Source organism: Pocillopora verrucosa, chromosome 1 (genome assembly GCF_036669915.1).
Source record: "Pocillopora verrucosa isolate sample1 chromosome 1, ASM3666991v2, whole genome shotgun sequence".
NCBI lineage: Eukaryota > Metazoa > Cnidaria > Anthozoa > Scleractinia > Pocilloporidae > Pocillopora > Pocillopora verrucosa.
In genome coordinates, this window is record NC_089312.1 from 31,136,779 (window position 1) to 31,153,912 (window position 17,134).

Here is a 17,134-nt window from a genome sequence, read left to right on the forward strand (position 1 = left end):
ACAAAAGTATAAGGAAAATGCTTACTGATGTTAGGGTGTAGAGGGTTAAAATAAAATGTACAATTTGCTTTTTGTTAATACAGTGAAACCTCTATAAGTGGACACCCTTGGGACCTTCCCAAGTGTCCACTTCATAGAGGTTTGTAAAATTGCACAATGTTTGTTAACGATTAACATTCAACTGTTACTCAGTACTGTGACAAAGTTCCATGTTGTTAATGAAGCTATCTAGAGTTCAAGTTCTCTAGAAGCTAACTAGAGTTCACGTTCATGATTTTTTGAGGGAAAGGAAAAGTGGAGTTTTCTACAAGAGGAATGAAGGGAAAACTTCAGACCACTTCTTCAAATAGAAATGCAGATCAAAATAAGACAATTCCCTTGGAGGTGTAACGGAATGACCAATTCACCATAGATAGCAAAAATTTGACATTAAGGCATTCAATTTTGTCATTGAAAGGCTCAGGACAATTCATCCAGGTGTATGGTAAAATGAGCAAAGCAAAAGAAATTTACTGTCAATCTTGAACTTGATCACTCATTTTTGGTAAAAAAATATTTATTCAACCATTCGTCCATAGGTCATTCTATGGCCTATGATACAGTGGTATAGAGAGATCTAACCCCAATTATAATGTTCATTAAATTACTCTCAAAAAAATATTGCAAAATGGTTTTAAATACCAGACTGGAATTAAAAAAAAACAAAACACCTCCAGGAACATCACCTGGAGACAATCATTTGGGAAATTCTTGTTTTGTATTTAATTTTTTTTAGCTAAGATGTTCTGCATTGTATAAATAAAAGCACTCAACAAACTCTGGTAATTTTGTTTCCTTTTTCAAATATATTTTCAACTTTGATAGGCCAGTGTTTGGAGAAGTAAATGAAATTCTCCTTTTGGATCCTGGAGGAAACTTTGAGGGTAAATCATCCATACAGTGGAGCAGAAGCTGCCTTATGAGTCCACCATGAGAAACAGCCAGAATATTAGCTAGCTGTGACATCTTTTCTTGTTTTTGTGTGACACATTTTGAGGTCTGTGGCTCATCAATGATTCTATCATTGACACAAATGTCATTCTGAATGGAACTGCTAGAGTCACTACAATGTGAAGTTCCAATTTCATGTATTATGGAGTTCAAAAACTTTGCTGCTCTTTCTTTGAGTTCAGCAACTGTTTCTCCCCCCTTTGGTGTAAATATGTTTGTCTTCATATTGTTCTCTGCTGCCATTTGTTTAAACCTCTGGTTGGATACTCCTTCTGCTACACCATAACCCTAGGAACAGAAATAGAAAAAAAATTATTGTAAAATGTTTTTCATAAACAATTTCTTGTCTATTTCTACTTGCTCACTTCAAATTGAGACAAAAAAGAGACTGTAAGCAGTTTAACTACAATGAATCTATTTCTCGATGACTACTTACTATGTTATCACGATGAACTATTTTCAATCAATATAGGAAACAATTTATCAAAGGACAAACAAACCAAGTGCAGACTCTGAGAGGGTGAAACAAGAAGATGGTATCTACAAATTTAATATTCAATTCTCACTCTCTCTCGCAGACGAGAATCCTCTACAATCTTCATTTGAGAGCAGCAATTATTTTGATTGATAATCTCCTCTGCAGTCTGAAAGATGCAAAAAGAAATTATATTTACCAGTCAGCTAGGATATAAAACTAACATTCACCCACCAGGTCAGATAACAACAAAAACAACTGACTAATTGAAAATAACAACTAGGAAAATGAGGTACTTCTCTGGAACCAGATAAATCCTTCTTCAGCTTTCAACAAGAAAAAATTTCCACAGGAACAGTCGTGGTAATTTTCATAAACTTTTCATCCACTCTCTACTGCTGCATGACCACTTCCACAACAAGGAAAAAATAGTTTGACATACCTTTCGAGCTCTTTTCAAATCACTTGAGTAAATGTGAGAGAAAACTTCATCATTTAACTTGTTTCCAGCAAGTTGGGCTTGTTTTATACCTTCATCTGAGAGCAAAGTATCTGTCTGCCCTGCAAAATGATTAAGTCAACTTGTCATCAACACTAATGAAATTATAACTCAACCAGTCCAGATTTGTCACAATGAGAACTGAAACTTATCAACCACAAATAAAATATTTTCTCTCAACCATGACTGGTCTTAAGACTGAATATCCAACACCTAAAACAGGGTAATATCCAAGTAACATTCCCAGTTTTCAGATATCACAGATGATTTGTAAAGAAAGTCTTCATTTACATCTAATTAAGAATGGCAGAGCCCTTTAGTGTTGTTGCAAAAGAAGAAGTGTTGCTCATTTATAACACCATTTCAGTCATCACCATAAAGTTAACATTCAATGCAGTAAACATTTTAATGCTAAGAATTTCATAAACTCCTGGTCTAACTCTTGTAAAAAAAAAAGTAATGGATAGCAAAAGCTATGACCTCCAACCAAATGAAACTAATGCTTATACATTTAATCTTAGACGTAACATTTCATCAAAGCTCAAAGGAGAGATACACTCTTGAAATTTAAAACTGTTTGCTTCTTGTAGCAGATGTCAGAATTGACAGCTATCCAAGAACAATTTTATACCAAATGGAGGCTTCTGTTTCTCTCTGTAAGAAAAATGTTCAAAATAGTTTGATGAAGGGAACCTTTCAAGTTTGACAACAAAAAAACAGCCAATCAGGTTATTGTTTTTAATCAAAGCAACTATTTATAGGATTTACAATCACAGACATTCAGCAAGTTTTCACCTTGAATGATGTTTGCCTTGTTTTCTGGAGTTTCACCACTACAAAAAAAATTTCAGAGTATAAAGAATCAGACAATAACATATAATGTAGTGTTTATCATGTTAAATTACATTGCTCATCTATATATCAAATCTCGGTTCTGTCCCTCTGGTAATCATTATCCCAATCAGTTCATTATCGAGGCTCTATAGTAAATAAATAAAATTTTAAAGAAGTAAGGAAGAGAGAAAAGCTCAATTTTTATCAGAAGTGATAAGGATCTATAAAATTTTCGAAAGGAGGTCACTTATTTCCTCCACAAAACCCTGAAAACAACATTTTTTTAACCAGACAAAAACCGAGCAAATTGCAAAGAACTACAAATCATCACAAAGATCAGCCATGTTTGTTGGATTACGACACGTCACAGTAACATCTAATTAAAAATAAAATGTTCAGACAATGATTGTATGCGAAGCGTATTTCCCTCTTAAAGGGTTTTTAATGCAGCTACATGTCCCATAAATTTTATGCCTTAAAATCATGTGAAAGAGAAAAACAGACGTCCGATCGAGCTGTCCTAGGATGAAAAGCACGTTCAGACGGTCAACTCCACTAACTACAATTTTTGTTTGCTTATTTCAGTTCAAACAAAGGTTATGAGAGAGAAGTTAACTACTCACTGTCTGACAAGGGTTAGAAGAATAAATGCCGAGCAGCTATCCCCTGCATCAGTTGCGTCCGCCATTTTGCTCAACGATACTTAATGGCAACGAAACATCTGTCCCACCCGTGCCTCCCCTCCACCACCACCACCACTACCCCGATCAAAATAAAATAGATTTGTGCGGTAGAGGTACCCTGGGTAAATTTCGGTTGTTGCGTGGAAAGGTTTTCATTCCTTTTTTTTCCTCTTTTTTTTCTTTTTTCCTCTGTTTGGGTGATGAGAAAATTGAACTCTTTCACTATTTCTTGGCTTCATCATCCATTACTTTTATTTATTTTGTTGTGTTTTGTTTGGTTTTTATGTTTTTTCTTTTTCAAAATTTTCTACTACAAGAATCACTGTGGCATTTGATACATAAATAGTAAAAATAGTAAAAATAGTCACTTACTTCCTGTTATTAAGGGCTATAAATAACTACCTGTCAAATTCAAGATCAACCTAGGTTTTGCATGCTCATGAGCCAAGTTCTGCTCGGTTCAACATCTTGGGCAACAACTCTGCATTCTAAGAAACAGCTTTATCTCTTAAATCAATCATCAATGCACCCTAAAAATGATCTTGTATCTCATCCTGTAAATGAGAATTGTTCCTTCAAGTACTGCATTTCTACAAAAATCACTGTGGTCCCAATCCTTCTTTTCAGTGGTAGCTGAAATCTTCAAGAGGGCAAGACTCCATCAGTTTTGCATGTAAGGTAATTGTGTCTTGTTTGCAAAATTGATACATGGACTTAAAATTTCCCACCCTGGTATTGTTTTTAAGATTGTTTTGACAATTTAAATATTATATATCAGGACCCAGAAGGATGGTAGGTTCAGTCAATACTTTATCACATGACTATAACTAAGGTGCCTATCCACCAATTTCGGTCAAACTTTTCAGTTGCTAAAAATTAAATAAAATTAAGTTAGATTGCTTCATTCTAAATGGCTGATAACCTTGAATGACCTGCAGTTGCATCCTAAACCACTATACCACTCTGGGCAACATCCTGTAAAAAAGGAAATATGTTATAGCTGTTTATCATGACCCTTGGCGATCTGCCAGATGGTGTTTGACAACAAAAAAACTGCTCTGCCAGATTTTCTTCTCAAAATTCAACATCTCAACATGCAGTCATTCAAGCATCCCTTTATTCAAACTACTTATATGCTTGCAAAAGGCTTGTAAATGAGATCAGTATACCATGATTTTCTCTCAGCAGTCTGGGAAGGTTGCCAAGGATTTGTAAAGAAATCTACAGAGATAACATGTCTGAATTCACCTGGCAAGTGTAGACATTCTCCAGATATGCTTAATTAAGAATGTTGGAGAAAAGCCTACAGACCTCAACTTGTCCCTAATGCCCGTGGCACCATACCGTTCATAGTCCAAAAGGCAAAGTTAAATTTAAGCCCCACAGTCACAAGAAAATCTGCTGATTTACATATCAAAACTACCTCTCTCCCGCATGTGCATTTTGACTCTGTTGTTTGGAAACATTCCTCAGAGAATTACAGCATTGATTGAAAGAAACGCTAATGCCATTTACGGATACAACTATTCTTTAGGTCAACAGCCTAGTCTGTAGATAAGTACCTACAACTCTTAAAAATGCATTCCACAGAAAAGTGAATTGTGTTTACAAAATATTGGACCAAAGACGATATTTATTCAGTCGCGACCCATTACCCTCTTCGAGGAAACCGCATACACCAAAGATTTTGAAGAGCGATGCATACATTTGACGCTGTCGTGTGACGAATTAATAGCTTTGCCGCTGGCGCGGAAGATGACTTATTTATAAGTTGTCGCGATAGACAACTTATAAATCGATTTTTAAACAAAACAACTTGATCAAAGTAGTGACATTATTTCCCACAAATACATAAACCAGTCATCAAATTGACGCTCTAAAATATATGACGATGTTTACTTCTATATATTAATCTATATAAAACTGGCTGGTCAAACGCAGCAAAGATGGGGCGAATATTTAAATTCCTCCAGCCTCTCAATCCAAGATATGCCGTGGTATCTTGACTGGCAGCGAATGCAAAACAGGTCAAAGCTAGTCAAAGATATCTTCGCACTACCTTCTCTTCGACATACTAAAAGCTCTTCTAATGTGAGCGGGTCTGCTGAGTTCTCCGTTCAAGGTCTTTCCTTTGTCTTTGTCCTTTTTACTTTTGGATTTTTCTCCTTCGCCGATTTGTGTGGCCGACGTTATACTTGTAACATGGCTAAACAGACATGGCGTTGATATCTCAACTTTTTTTAGCTTGCGGAACTTTTTTAAACGTTCCCTGTTTGTAGTCGTGGGAAGTTTATTCAATTCCGGAGCCGAAACAGACGACAGGATTTCTTGCACTGCAGCTTCGACCTCTTTTAAGAAAACATTGGCAGATTCCTCACAATTAAAGCGAAACCCCGCCATGGACCCGTCCCCATTAGAGAGCATCAACGTATGAAAGTTCTTTTGTTGTTCGTGGTAGTTAGAGTTCGAAGTGAGGGTTTCTTTCCAAGTCGCAAAGCCGCTATCTCTCTCTACTAAACTCACATGCACTCCTTTAGGATTCCTCGCTCCACAGTCTCCAGTGCTGATGACTAACACAGGCACTCCACTTCGCTCAAGGGTCCATTGATTCGAAGGACGATCGATGCTTGGCGGTTGCCAAAGATAAAGGCTTGCTGTTGTTCCGCACACCACAACGCGGTTCGATAAACAAGATAACGAAAGTTTGATCTTGAAAATATCTTTGTCCGATAAACGTTCGCTCAAGGCATTGTCACTAAGCGTCGTCCTCATGGACATGACTGATCGAAAACAGCGAATTCCAATAAGACGTGACCGACGGAGACTTCAAATTAAAAACAGTTCAATTTAAAATACAGACACTGTAGGCAATGCACACCTCCGACTGACATCAACCGAAAAATTAGTAGCACCTCAAAGTTGTCACTTGATAATGCACCATTTTGAGTGAGAGAGCGCCCTTGTGACAAATTCTCCGTTACTTTCTGTCGCTACAACTGAAGAAACCCTCTTTACGGAAAACATTCATTTACAATAGAGTACAAATGAAGAAGCTTAGTCACAGGAGTATGACGTCACGGCCTTTTTTGCTTTCGACGGATGTGACTGGGTGCGGTGAACTTCCGGTACAATCGCCTGAGTTGTGAGTCCCCAGACAGGACAACGAAAGGTTACGAGGATCGCAGATGGGTAAAATCAGGAGAAAAAGAGATAAAAAAATTTTTTTCCAAAATGAAATAAATCAGGAGGATTTTATTAAAGGGGCAGAAAAGTATGACATACCAGAGGATCATAGAGGGTCATTCCTCCTTGCATAGAACGTAAATGAAAGGAATGGAAAAGAAAATGAACCAACTAGTTGCTCCACTTGCAATTTAACTAATCATATCACAAAACGTAACTTTAGCTTCTCTCCAGAGAGACGAAAAGTGGATCTGAATTCCCGTAAGCCGGATAGCGTAAATCATCCCTGGTGTTATGGCATGGCTCTGTAAATGTTTTAAAAAGAGATATCAACGGGGCTAGGATGGGATTATGTTAGAGAGGACTGGCGGCAAGCAATAAAGAAAGCATAGATCAAATTACAGAGGGCGACTGGACACTACAAGTAGATTCTTGTACTCTTATCAATCACACATCATTTCAAAATGATTGTGCATTTCGAGGCTTGATCATTTGTTGCGTATTCATCTGAAATTAACTTTAAAAGCTTCTCTAGCAAGTATTTCACGGCTTGAATTTCTGATTGGTACCTCAATCTCGGTAATTAGGAAAACTGTGAGCTTCGTGTGATAGGTAGTGTCCTTGAATAAATAAACGAGAATTTTTCGAGCTAAATGAAAGGCGTATTGTGTTTATCATCCATCACATATTCTTTATTCGAATTTTTACCATTTTCATGTTTCATGCGCAGTTGCGGAAATAAGATTTTGTTCCTGTGACAACTAAATGAAAAAAAGACGGATGGCATCACAGAGGAAAATTCTGCTGCATCACTGAATGGAAAGTTGCCAATCTTTACGTTCTCTAATAACCACAAATCTGCTCTTTGACGAAGAATATTTTGATACATTTCGCTTATTTTTTTACCGTCCGGAACTCCATACTGATAGGACGGATGACATGCCGTAAACAAGTAAATGCAAAAAGTTTACAAGTTTTATGTGAGCCGGAAATTTGTGCTGTCAGATAATTTGACCGAACAACGCCTGATCAAGTGTCATGTCTCGTGGCAGTATTGGCGTAAATCAGGTAAATTTCACAAAGTAAATACTGTTCTGATCAGCTTCGCTATTTGATTTTGGTAAAAATCGGGTAACTTTCTTTCTTTATTTTGCAATGTCGTCTGTTGTTTGCTTGTTTAGCTGTTTGTTATTTCTGGCGCCTTCTCTCGTCTCTTCACACCTCCTGGGTTCCTGGTCTCGCCGTCCCGAAAGCTTGTGGCTATCGTCGATATTTTTCAGTCTCTTGTTCAGTGAATTTCATTTCCGATCCCTCTTAGTTAAAGTGAGTATTTGACTGGAGATCATTGAAACTAGCCAAATCTGAGTCAGTTCACAATGTTGTTCGTCTTTCAGTAAAAGCATCCGGTGTTGATATAGCTAAAATGGTTCGTGTCGACATTTTACTCAAACGGAAACGATACACAAACAGAAAAATAGTTCACTGAAGATGAAGCGCTTGAATCATTTTGATAATGAACATGTAAAGAATTTTGACGAGAGTCTTGACAAACCTGTCGTTAACCAAGGTGTTTTGTTGAATTTTAATGTTTCCGAGGTTATTCTATATAAGTTACTTAATCAGCAACTATTTAATACAAAGGTTTCCTTATCAGCTCATTTCCCATTCAGGTCGAGTGTCCCCTAAGTACTCTCCTCACCACAGCACTTGGTCCGATATATTACGAAACTCGAACTTGAATTTTCTCAGACTGTTTAAGTCCTTCGACATTTATTATTACCCAAAATCTCGTCGAAAACTGCAGTACTGTTTTCGAAGAGGAATCGTGAATTGCCCTCGGTTGATTTGACCTCAAAGTTTATCTTTCACATGCCAAAGCTAAGTCATCACTTACCACAAAGATAGCCTATAAGGAAAGCCACCCACTGGTGACCACATTTTATTGTTTTGGAAGCCGGCACCGGACATGTGTCACTGATGAAGTACTGAGGTTTGGGGCGACGTAATTATGTAGAAACTTCCTGCGAATAAATGCATGCAATTTATCCCAGGAAAATTTTTCGAGAGGAAAATTACATTTTATGAAACCGGATTCGAAATTGGGATGTCGGGATAAGATTCCCAGTGGTTAGAACCTGTTGAAATCTGTTTACGGTATCTTTTGACTTGTAAATAAATGACTAATTAGAGGTAATTATTCATCAATACAGAATTGGTCTGTTTAAAGTCTGTGATTTTACGCAGTGTTGAGTCCAATATTAGCTCGACTACACTAAGGAGACACGTCTGAGAATTAAATACCAGCAGCTTTATTTTTCTCAATAAATTAACTTGAGGAAAGAATTTCTGTACACAATCTGAAACTGATCTAATCTTTCTGTAGATATTATAAATCCTTTCTTAATTGCTCAGTTAATCTTTTCTGCATTATGAAGTCTTCTAGGTTTCCATTCACGCAGAGTTTAACATGATCATATTTTGAATATTAAATTTCACGCCGTCGACAACCCAATGTACTCCTTAACAAATCAAAGCTCTTGAACTTACATCAGTACCGTCACAACATATTTCATGGCAGCGTTTAAAATTTCTGTCGTTCATATTTAGCGTTTCTATTTTTCCTAAGGGATTTCAACTTATTTAAAGTTCGGTTGTACATAAATCGGTGACCATCAAGTCTCTTTTCTTAAACACAGGTTCTGTACATCGCCTAACCAAACTTAAACTGCGGTGTACGGGCCGCGGTTGGCAGGTGAAAAGTTTGTTGGATGGGTTTTCAAAGCGGCTGATGTCGTTCATGGTTTTCTCGCACCCCTCAGTTATAGAGACGAGACGTCGATTGTTTTCTTGCGACGCAGTCTTTCCTTCAAACAGTGTTGCTGTTTGTCGTTCGGCTAATTGTCGTCCTTCGGTGCTGAACACTTGCTGTATCTGAATATTCGATAAGGCAACTGTACACCTTTCAAAAGCAGATTCGTGAGCGCGAGGATGCCTTGGTCTCGGGGCGACATTGAACGAGTGTGACCTTGAAGCCGGCTTATGTCCAGATACTTTTGATGCATCTTTACTGAGCGATTTTGATTGAGAAGAAAACACGCTCAGAGCCCGAAGAACAAGTCTCGCAATTGTTTCATTTTCGTAGCGAATCCCGGCCTTTTCATTAAAGTTTTTAGTACTATTAAAAGTGTGAAAAGTTGGCTGAGGTGACTCGATCCTTGTTAAGTCTGCAACTACCGTCTCTTTCCACACAACTGCGCGTGTTTTCAGGGAGGTCAAACAGACTTCAATCCTTTGGCCAAGGCTGTCGGTATTGTAGATTAAAGCAATTACTCCTCGGCCGACAGTACTCCATTTCTCTTTAGTTGGTCGTCGTAGAATGCTGAGCCGAATCTTGTAAACTAATACCTCAGCCAAGCATGGGGCAATAACAATTTTATGACGAGGTGTGAGTGTCTTAGCCAAAGACTCTCTAATTCGTTGGATGTCTTCGTCAGTCAAAACCATCGTAGGCTTCATTGGAAATCGCTTTGTTACACCAAAACAAAGGTCTCAAGTGAAGCAGTGTCTCTAATACTGTTATTACAAACCAGATCTAAAGAGAAGTGTCCAATCAAACAAACAGATTACCGCACTTTAGTATCGCAGTCAATGTACGGGCAAGCCGAGATAGGCACAGTCGCTTTGGAATATTCGTGGCTGGCTGTTTGCGCTACAAGGGCTTGTGGATTTCCGCTTCGGTGAGAAATTATCTCGGAAATCAAGGCGTGGGAGTAAACAGAAGAGCCATGAGTCATATTTACATGACTGCGAGTTTGTAAAGCTCTGTTTGTCAACTTGTGGGCAGCGAGAATCCAGCACTTTCCTATGACAGCGTTCTTTGTCTTTTACTCTCGAGAAGACCTGGTAACAATTTTACAAAGAACAGAAGTTCGGGTAAAATATTTACCTTGGCTAAAGTCGAAATTGAAAGCTAATTATGGTTGACACCATAATGTGCGTATTTGCCCTTCGGCGGTACTAGTCTGCTCGTTATTCAAATTTCTATAGATTATATTGTGTGCAAAGCACAGCTCATTCAGTAAGAAGGTCAACAACGGATGTACAGAGCGCCGACTCCATTTGCACTGGCTGACACCTCGGATCAGCTTATTTTTGTTTGATTTAAGAGGATTGAGACAGTTTTCAAGCTAGTTATTGAAATGCGTATAAAAACCAATTTATCAACGTTTTGTTTAAAAGAGCGTGAATAAGTTCTGACAAAGCAGCACAATAGTCTTCCTGTCAAAATTTATTTATGCCGAAAAGCGGTCCTTTGGGAGAGAGAGCGTGTGTGCAGCGCAGAGTTAGAGCGTGACGCGTGATATTTAGGGAACGATCAATTAGTCCGTGACCCGTGCTTTCAATAAGACTTATCAAATGTGAAATGCTTATCTTCCAGCTTTTATCACGAGCCTTCAACTTTTGAAGAGTCTTGTACACTCCTTTCCGTACGCTTCCTCCTGGGACTTCCTTTTTCTTCTCAGTTTTCCAATTTATTTTTCTTCTCAAGATAGTCTGTTCTACTTAGTTCTTTCTCCTCATCAAACAACTACAACCCAACTTTGTCTGCCCTACAAGTTGTTCACGCACTGTTCGTCTACTCGAAAGTCTTCTCTTATCATCATGTTTCTCTTAGTTTTCTAACTAGTGGTCAAAGAAAAATTTAGAATTTGACGGCAGGTGGTAAAACGTGAATCGTGTCCAAAGGTATGAATGATCCGTGATCGTGAGTGACTTGTTCCTTCGCATATCAGTCAAAATAAATTTGATTTTTTCAAAACCGTCAGCCTGTTAGTGTAAAAACGTTAAATGCTGAGATGGTATTTCGGAATTTTTGCACACAAACGGAAAATTTAAGCATTGATGACCTCTAGATTTAAATCAAGAGAGTTTCTGAATCCGAGGTAATTTGATAAAAGATGTGATTATCACATTTCTTAAGAAAAAACAAAACAAAAAATATTCAGTACAGCTGATGAAAGATCCATCCCTGCCTCAACGTCGAGACAAAGCTAGGCGCGAAGGTTGGGTAGAAAAGGGAGCCTAAGCTTTGGTCGACAGGCTAGGTTCAGCAACCTGACAGAACACACAACTCTTTCTATACGACCGTTACTCAAGATTTCGAATCCCTAATGACAATCACAAGAAATTCTAAACTTTAACCCTTTAACTCCCATGAGTGACCAAGACAGAATTTCTCCTTACAATATCAATACAATATCAACCAGATAAGGGATAAGAATAAAGAAAAATATCAATTTGGGGATAAGTAGTTGATCCAATACTAAATTCTCTGAACTAACATTATAAGAATTGTATGGTTGACAATAAGAAGAATTACAAATTTGATCTGGGAGTTAAAGGGTTAAACGTATCAGCACTCTTATTCATGGCGAAGTAATACCGGAAGCCGGGGTTAGATGACCACAAGCTTCGAAAACGAATCTTTTTATGCCAATTCGATTGCAGCCCTAAAGTTCCAGTTTTCATCTTTCCTGCCGAATCCCAGGTAATAATAAAAAATGTTTCTGTAAATGTATTAGGATTCGTTAATATAATGCCTACGATTTTTAAAATTGAAAATGAATCTGCACTCACCGTTTAAACACCGTTCCACGTAGCCCACCTGTGGTTGCCATAACCTAATATCCGAAACTTTGTGATCTAAATATAATTAACTAATCCGCGAAAGTAATAGCGAAAATATCTCGCTTTAATGCTATGTAACAGTGATCCGGCCAACCTACAATTTTCCCTCAACCACTTCGATCTCTCTGATACTCTGGCCCTTTCAAGGTTTCCTACAAGAAGTAAGTTCACAGAAGATTCAAGAAATCTTTGCCTGGAGAGAAGTTAAAAATAAATTTAGCTAAAAATTTCTCTTTGTTAGTTAACCGGATAACGACCTGCCCTTTCCTATCTTCTTAATGGTTTTGGGAGGAATTTTAAGATCACGTTCGTAATTCTATCCAAAATCTTTGAACTAACAAAGGGGTGAAAAAAAGGAAAAAAAAAAAAAAAAGGTGAGAACTAACACGGTTGAAAAAAAAATTACGAAACGATTGCCCTTCAATAAGTCACCAAGTTCAACAACCACATCTGGTGGACTCACCCAAGTAGCTCTTTAACATATAATTGATAACTGCTTTCTCGAAAACGTAAAAAAGCGACTGTTTTATGTATAATAAGTCTCGTTGTGCTTCTCGTGACATGCATGCATTAAGTGCTCGAAGAAGACGGTCGTGAAAATATCGGATCCACGTCGGTATCTGCGTAAATGCTCACCAAACACTTCTCTAACACAACAACGATCAATTGATGTCAAGTTAGAGAAAATGTTGGAATAGGGGAGGGGTCGGTGTGCAGTTGCTCAGATACTGACACTGATTCAAAATATCGGCTTCTCAGTCTTATTTGAGCTGGTTGGTAAAATTACGAATAGATGGGAATTCCGGCTGGGACAGTTTTTTCGTAAAATATTTGCTAGGAATTTTGTTATTAACTTGTGATAACAGGCAAAATAACCTTGACGTTTTGATGGCCGACAATCACTCATCACGGCGTCCTTTTTCTGAGCTCATCTACCCAACAGAGCAGGCGTAATTTTGGCGAGCGAGTGCTCGTTAATTTACGGCCGCCACCTTTGATTTTAATGGCAGTGGAAGGCTGGGAAGAGAAAGAAATTTTTACCAAGGGGACGGTGGACGGTCAACAATAAGGAGAGGGGTGGGGGTAGGGGAGTGGTTCTCAAAAATGATCCAAAATAATCAGGCTAAAGGATTTAATACTTTAATTCTTAGACAAAGATTGTCTTGTTAATGGAAACCTTGTCTATAATCTGATGCAATGAGTCCATGCAATTTTAAATATCGATATACAGAGTACTTTGTAAGAATAATTCTTCTAAAAATTATCTTTCCACCCTTTTTGAACTTCTTCAAACTCCCAAGATCTGATTAGCAGACAACCATTTCCTCTTTTAATAGATTATCTAAACTAATCTAAAAATAAGTGAGGATAATCTGTTGTCATATTCTGACACCATACTCTGGTTAATTTTCATTTCTCCTCAAGACTAATGCATTGAAGTTGTACCATGAGGTTGCATGTTCATCCTAATAATTAACCGAAGATTTCACTCTTAAATTCCTGGAGGTGATTAACAAGTAACTTCTCCCTGTAATATCCATACATTATCTAGAAAACAGGCGATGAGAACACTCAAATTTAGCAGGTTAAAGTTGTTATCTTAATCTAACACAAATTTCCCTGACTAAGTTACAAGGAAATGTGTAGCAGCTAGAAGGGAGAATCACAAAACAGATCTTGAGAGTAAAATGGTTCAGGATAAAGCCCATAAACTTGTCCTCCAGTTCCCAGTTATCCTGAAAACTTTAAATATGGCAAAACAATAAATACAATTTCTTCCTAAGTTTATTTTGAAATTTATAGTGACTCCTACTTTTCTTCCCTTGTAAGATGAAGTTCTAAAGAGGGAAATAACTTTTCCAGTCAAATAACACAGACAAACAAACAAATGATGGGTACTAAGATATGACAATAACGTCATTTGCCTTTAACTGAGTCACATGGCTCTACAATAAAATCTGCTCACTTTGAGCACTTATTGGAGATTCAAATTTCCATAGTAAAAAAATGTGTCTCTACCAACTCAATCCTTCTTTGTGGCAAAATACTTTTCACAGCACAAACTTTACTTGATCTGAAAAAAGAAATCTCAGAATGTCTGAGAAACAAGGTATACTATATTACTCTGCATTTTCCTATGCAGTTTGCTCGTTCTTTTTGTGAGAAAGAATTTGGAAAAAAAGGGATTTATTAAAGCACACCACTAAGCTTGCCCCACAAGCAGAAAGCACAACATGTGCTGGCTCTTCAGCAGTTTCAATTCTTGAAATCATTTCCCCATCTGGTTTAAAGGCCACAATTGAATTACCACTACAGTCACAAACTAGAATTACATTGTTGATTACATCAGCAGTTATGCCAACTGGGTCTAAGAGATCCCTGTTTCCAAAATCAAGGAGAAATTTACCATTACTGTCAAAGACCATGATGCATTCAAGATCACCATCAGTCACAAAGAACTTCCCATGGTGATAAACAACATCTTGAGGGCAAGCCAGTTTATCTTTGCCAAAACTAAATAGAAATCTTCTATCAGGGCTGTAGACCAGAATACAAGATTGCACTTCATCTTCAGGCTCATCGCAGCAGTCTCGAGGACTCGAGGTCACCAACAGGCGGCCACTACCATCTGTTGAAATCCTTGTAAACTTCACAGAGTCATTTGGTGCTTTGACATATTTTTTGATAAATGTACCTTCTTTGTCGTAGTGAAGAAGGCGATTACATTCTCGGTTCACAACAATTATTTCTTCATCTTTGGAAAATGTTATGTCCCACAAGTCACCGTATCTAATGCGGAATGATGTAAGGTAGTCTAATTGTGAAGAGAAGACATGTACATGCCTTTCCTCTTCATCGAGTGCCGCAATCTCACCTGATACACTGGACACCGCAAAGGCAAAAGTAAAGAATTCAGTTTCGATCGTCTTTGTTACTTCTCCGCAAGTGCCATAGTCAATCAATCCAGCACTGGCTCCAGCGTGGATGTATTTTGTAACAGACATTGTCAATGTCCCGAGCATTTCAACGCATTTCTCATCTAATTCTAACACCTGAAAATGATTGTAGTATATTTCTGCTTGGCTAGATAGCTTCCTAGCTTCAAGAGTTCTTGTATCCAAAGTTGAGCTTATTTCTTTTAACTGCTCCTCTAACACATCTCCGAACTTTAAAATCTTTTCAATGTCATCCCCACTGAGAATTTCATTTGCTTGCTGGATGGAGCTTCTCGCTTTTTGAAATAAATCGATCATGTCTTCCCTCTGTTTTCGAAGGGAGTCAGTGTCGTAGTTTTCAGTCATAAAATCGTCAAGCTGAGAAAGCAGAATTTTCCTTTTATCATTTATGAACTGAATAATATTATCAGCCATTGTGTTGATCTCACATATCATAGCTTGGCTCTGCTCGGTCGCTTTATCGTAACAATCTTCCATATCCTTGACTGCTTTTTCTGCTGCCTCTACCCGCTCTTTACAAAATCTCAAGGCTTCAGTAACAGCTTTTTTCTCTTTCCTTGCGGGAGTGTTATCGATCAGACGCAGCAAAAGATGGTTTGTGGGGAAGGCCGACACCCCTAGGGGGGGAAGAAACGATTCTTCTCGACACTGAGGACATGAAATCGTAATACTGTTTCTACGAACCATGTTCTGCAAACACCGCTCACAAACGTTATGTGCACAACTTGGAAGACATTTTGGTTCCTGAAATTCTTCTAAACAGACAGGACAAGTGGTTTCGTCTCCCATAATACTCAAAACTTTCTGAAATTCCTCATGTTCGGATCGAGAGACGCCCGCCATTGCTGCCAGCTGGGATATTATCCACGTTTCAGTGATTATGCAACTTAGTGCCCAGTTTCCTCACGGGAAAACAGGTAATTTCGTGTTAACAACTAAGTTTAAAACGTAGATTGGCCACCGTAAAGAGTAAAAAGCTGACGTTTTGGGCGTTAGCCCTTCCTCCATCGCTCTGACGAAGGGATAACGCTCGAAACGTCAGCTTTTTTACTCTTTACGGCGGCCAGTTTACGTTTTCAACTCAGTTGTTAACACTAAATTACCTGCTATACTCTCCCACCGACGGAGCACCACAGTTTCTTTAGAAACCTACCCCCTTTATACATTCCTCACGAAAGTTGGACTGATACAAGTCACGTGGGTAACTTTGTGCGGGATAATTTGGTAAACCAACCAGAGAAGTACTTTTAGACCAACAAGGATAAGGAGAGTTGAAAGATGTTAATTGTAAATGAGTGCACATCTAGCTTTAAGATGTATCAATGGCAACACAGTCCAGAAAAAAATTACTATGATATGGTTCTTTATAAACTTGAAAGAACATGGTCATGGCCTCCTGCTACATTAAAATATAAGGTGATGTAGTTCCCCCTACACCCTCCCTCCCCCCCCAAAAAAAAAAAGTTAATGAAAACATTCAAAAAAGGTAGAATATATGAAATAGGGAGGGTAGGCAAAAGTTAGGTAAAGTCTTCACCTGATCCAAGTGGGTCACCCAGCCTAAACTTATCCTGGTTTCTATGGCATGATGTGATTAAGATTATTACTCCTCCCTGCTGGATTCCACCCAGTCCATTGCAGGGTTCCCTCCAGCATTTTATCAGGCTTCCCTGACTATCCACCAATACCCAGTCATACTCCTGAGTAGAGAGACACATGGTGAAATTCAGGTGTTTAGCACATGCCCAAGATCACAGTGCAATGACCCCACAGGTCTTGAACCTGGACTTCTTCACCAAGAGTCCAGTGCTCTTACCACTTGCCC

The 17,134-nt window shown here is 38.2% G+C and overlaps 4 protein-coding genes across 4 annotated transcripts; all 4 read right to left on the reverse strand.

The window, feature by feature from the left end:
- Positions 1–738: 738 nt before the first annotated feature.
- Positions 739–3,844, reverse strand: LOC131768434 (fructose-2,6-bisphosphatase TIGAR-like). The gene is made up of 5 exons (XM_059084173.2): positions 3,422–3,844; positions 2,760–2,797; positions 1,908–2,026; positions 1,557–1,634; positions 739–1,278 (listed from the first exon to the last, which is right to left on the reverse strand). The coding sequence occupies exons 1-5, from the start codon at positions 3,484–3,486 to the stop codon at positions 772–774; spliced, it is 807 nt and encodes a 268-aa protein (XP_058940156.1). The 5' UTR covers positions 3,487–3,844; the 3' UTR covers positions 739–771.
- A 430-nt stretch (positions 3,845–4,274) lies between these two features.
- Positions 4,275–6,525, reverse strand: LOC131768435 (uncharacterized). Its single transcript, XM_059084174.2, has one exon. The coding sequence runs from the start codon at positions 6,257–6,259 to the stop codon at positions 5,537–5,539; it is 723 nt and encodes a 240-aa protein (XP_058940157.1). The 5' UTR covers positions 6,260–6,525; the 3' UTR covers positions 4,275–5,536.
- A 2,426-nt stretch (positions 6,526–8,951) lies between these two features.
- Positions 8,952–10,743, reverse strand: LOC131768420 (uncharacterized). Its single transcript, XM_059084156.2, has one exon. The coding sequence runs from the start codon at positions 10,178–10,180 to the stop codon at positions 9,305–9,307; it is 876 nt and encodes a 291-aa protein (XP_058940139.1). The 5' UTR covers positions 10,181–10,743; the 3' UTR covers positions 8,952–9,304.
- A 2,737-nt stretch (positions 10,744–13,480) lies between these two features.
- LOC131768418 (tripartite motif-containing protein 2) lies at positions 13,481–16,183 on the reverse strand. Its single transcript, XM_059084155.2, has one exon. The coding sequence runs from the start codon at positions 16,150–16,152 to the stop codon at positions 14,488–14,490; it is 1,665 nt and encodes a 554-aa protein (XP_058940138.1). The 5' UTR covers positions 16,153–16,183; the 3' UTR covers positions 13,481–14,487.
- Positions 16,184–17,134: the final 951 nt, after the last annotated feature.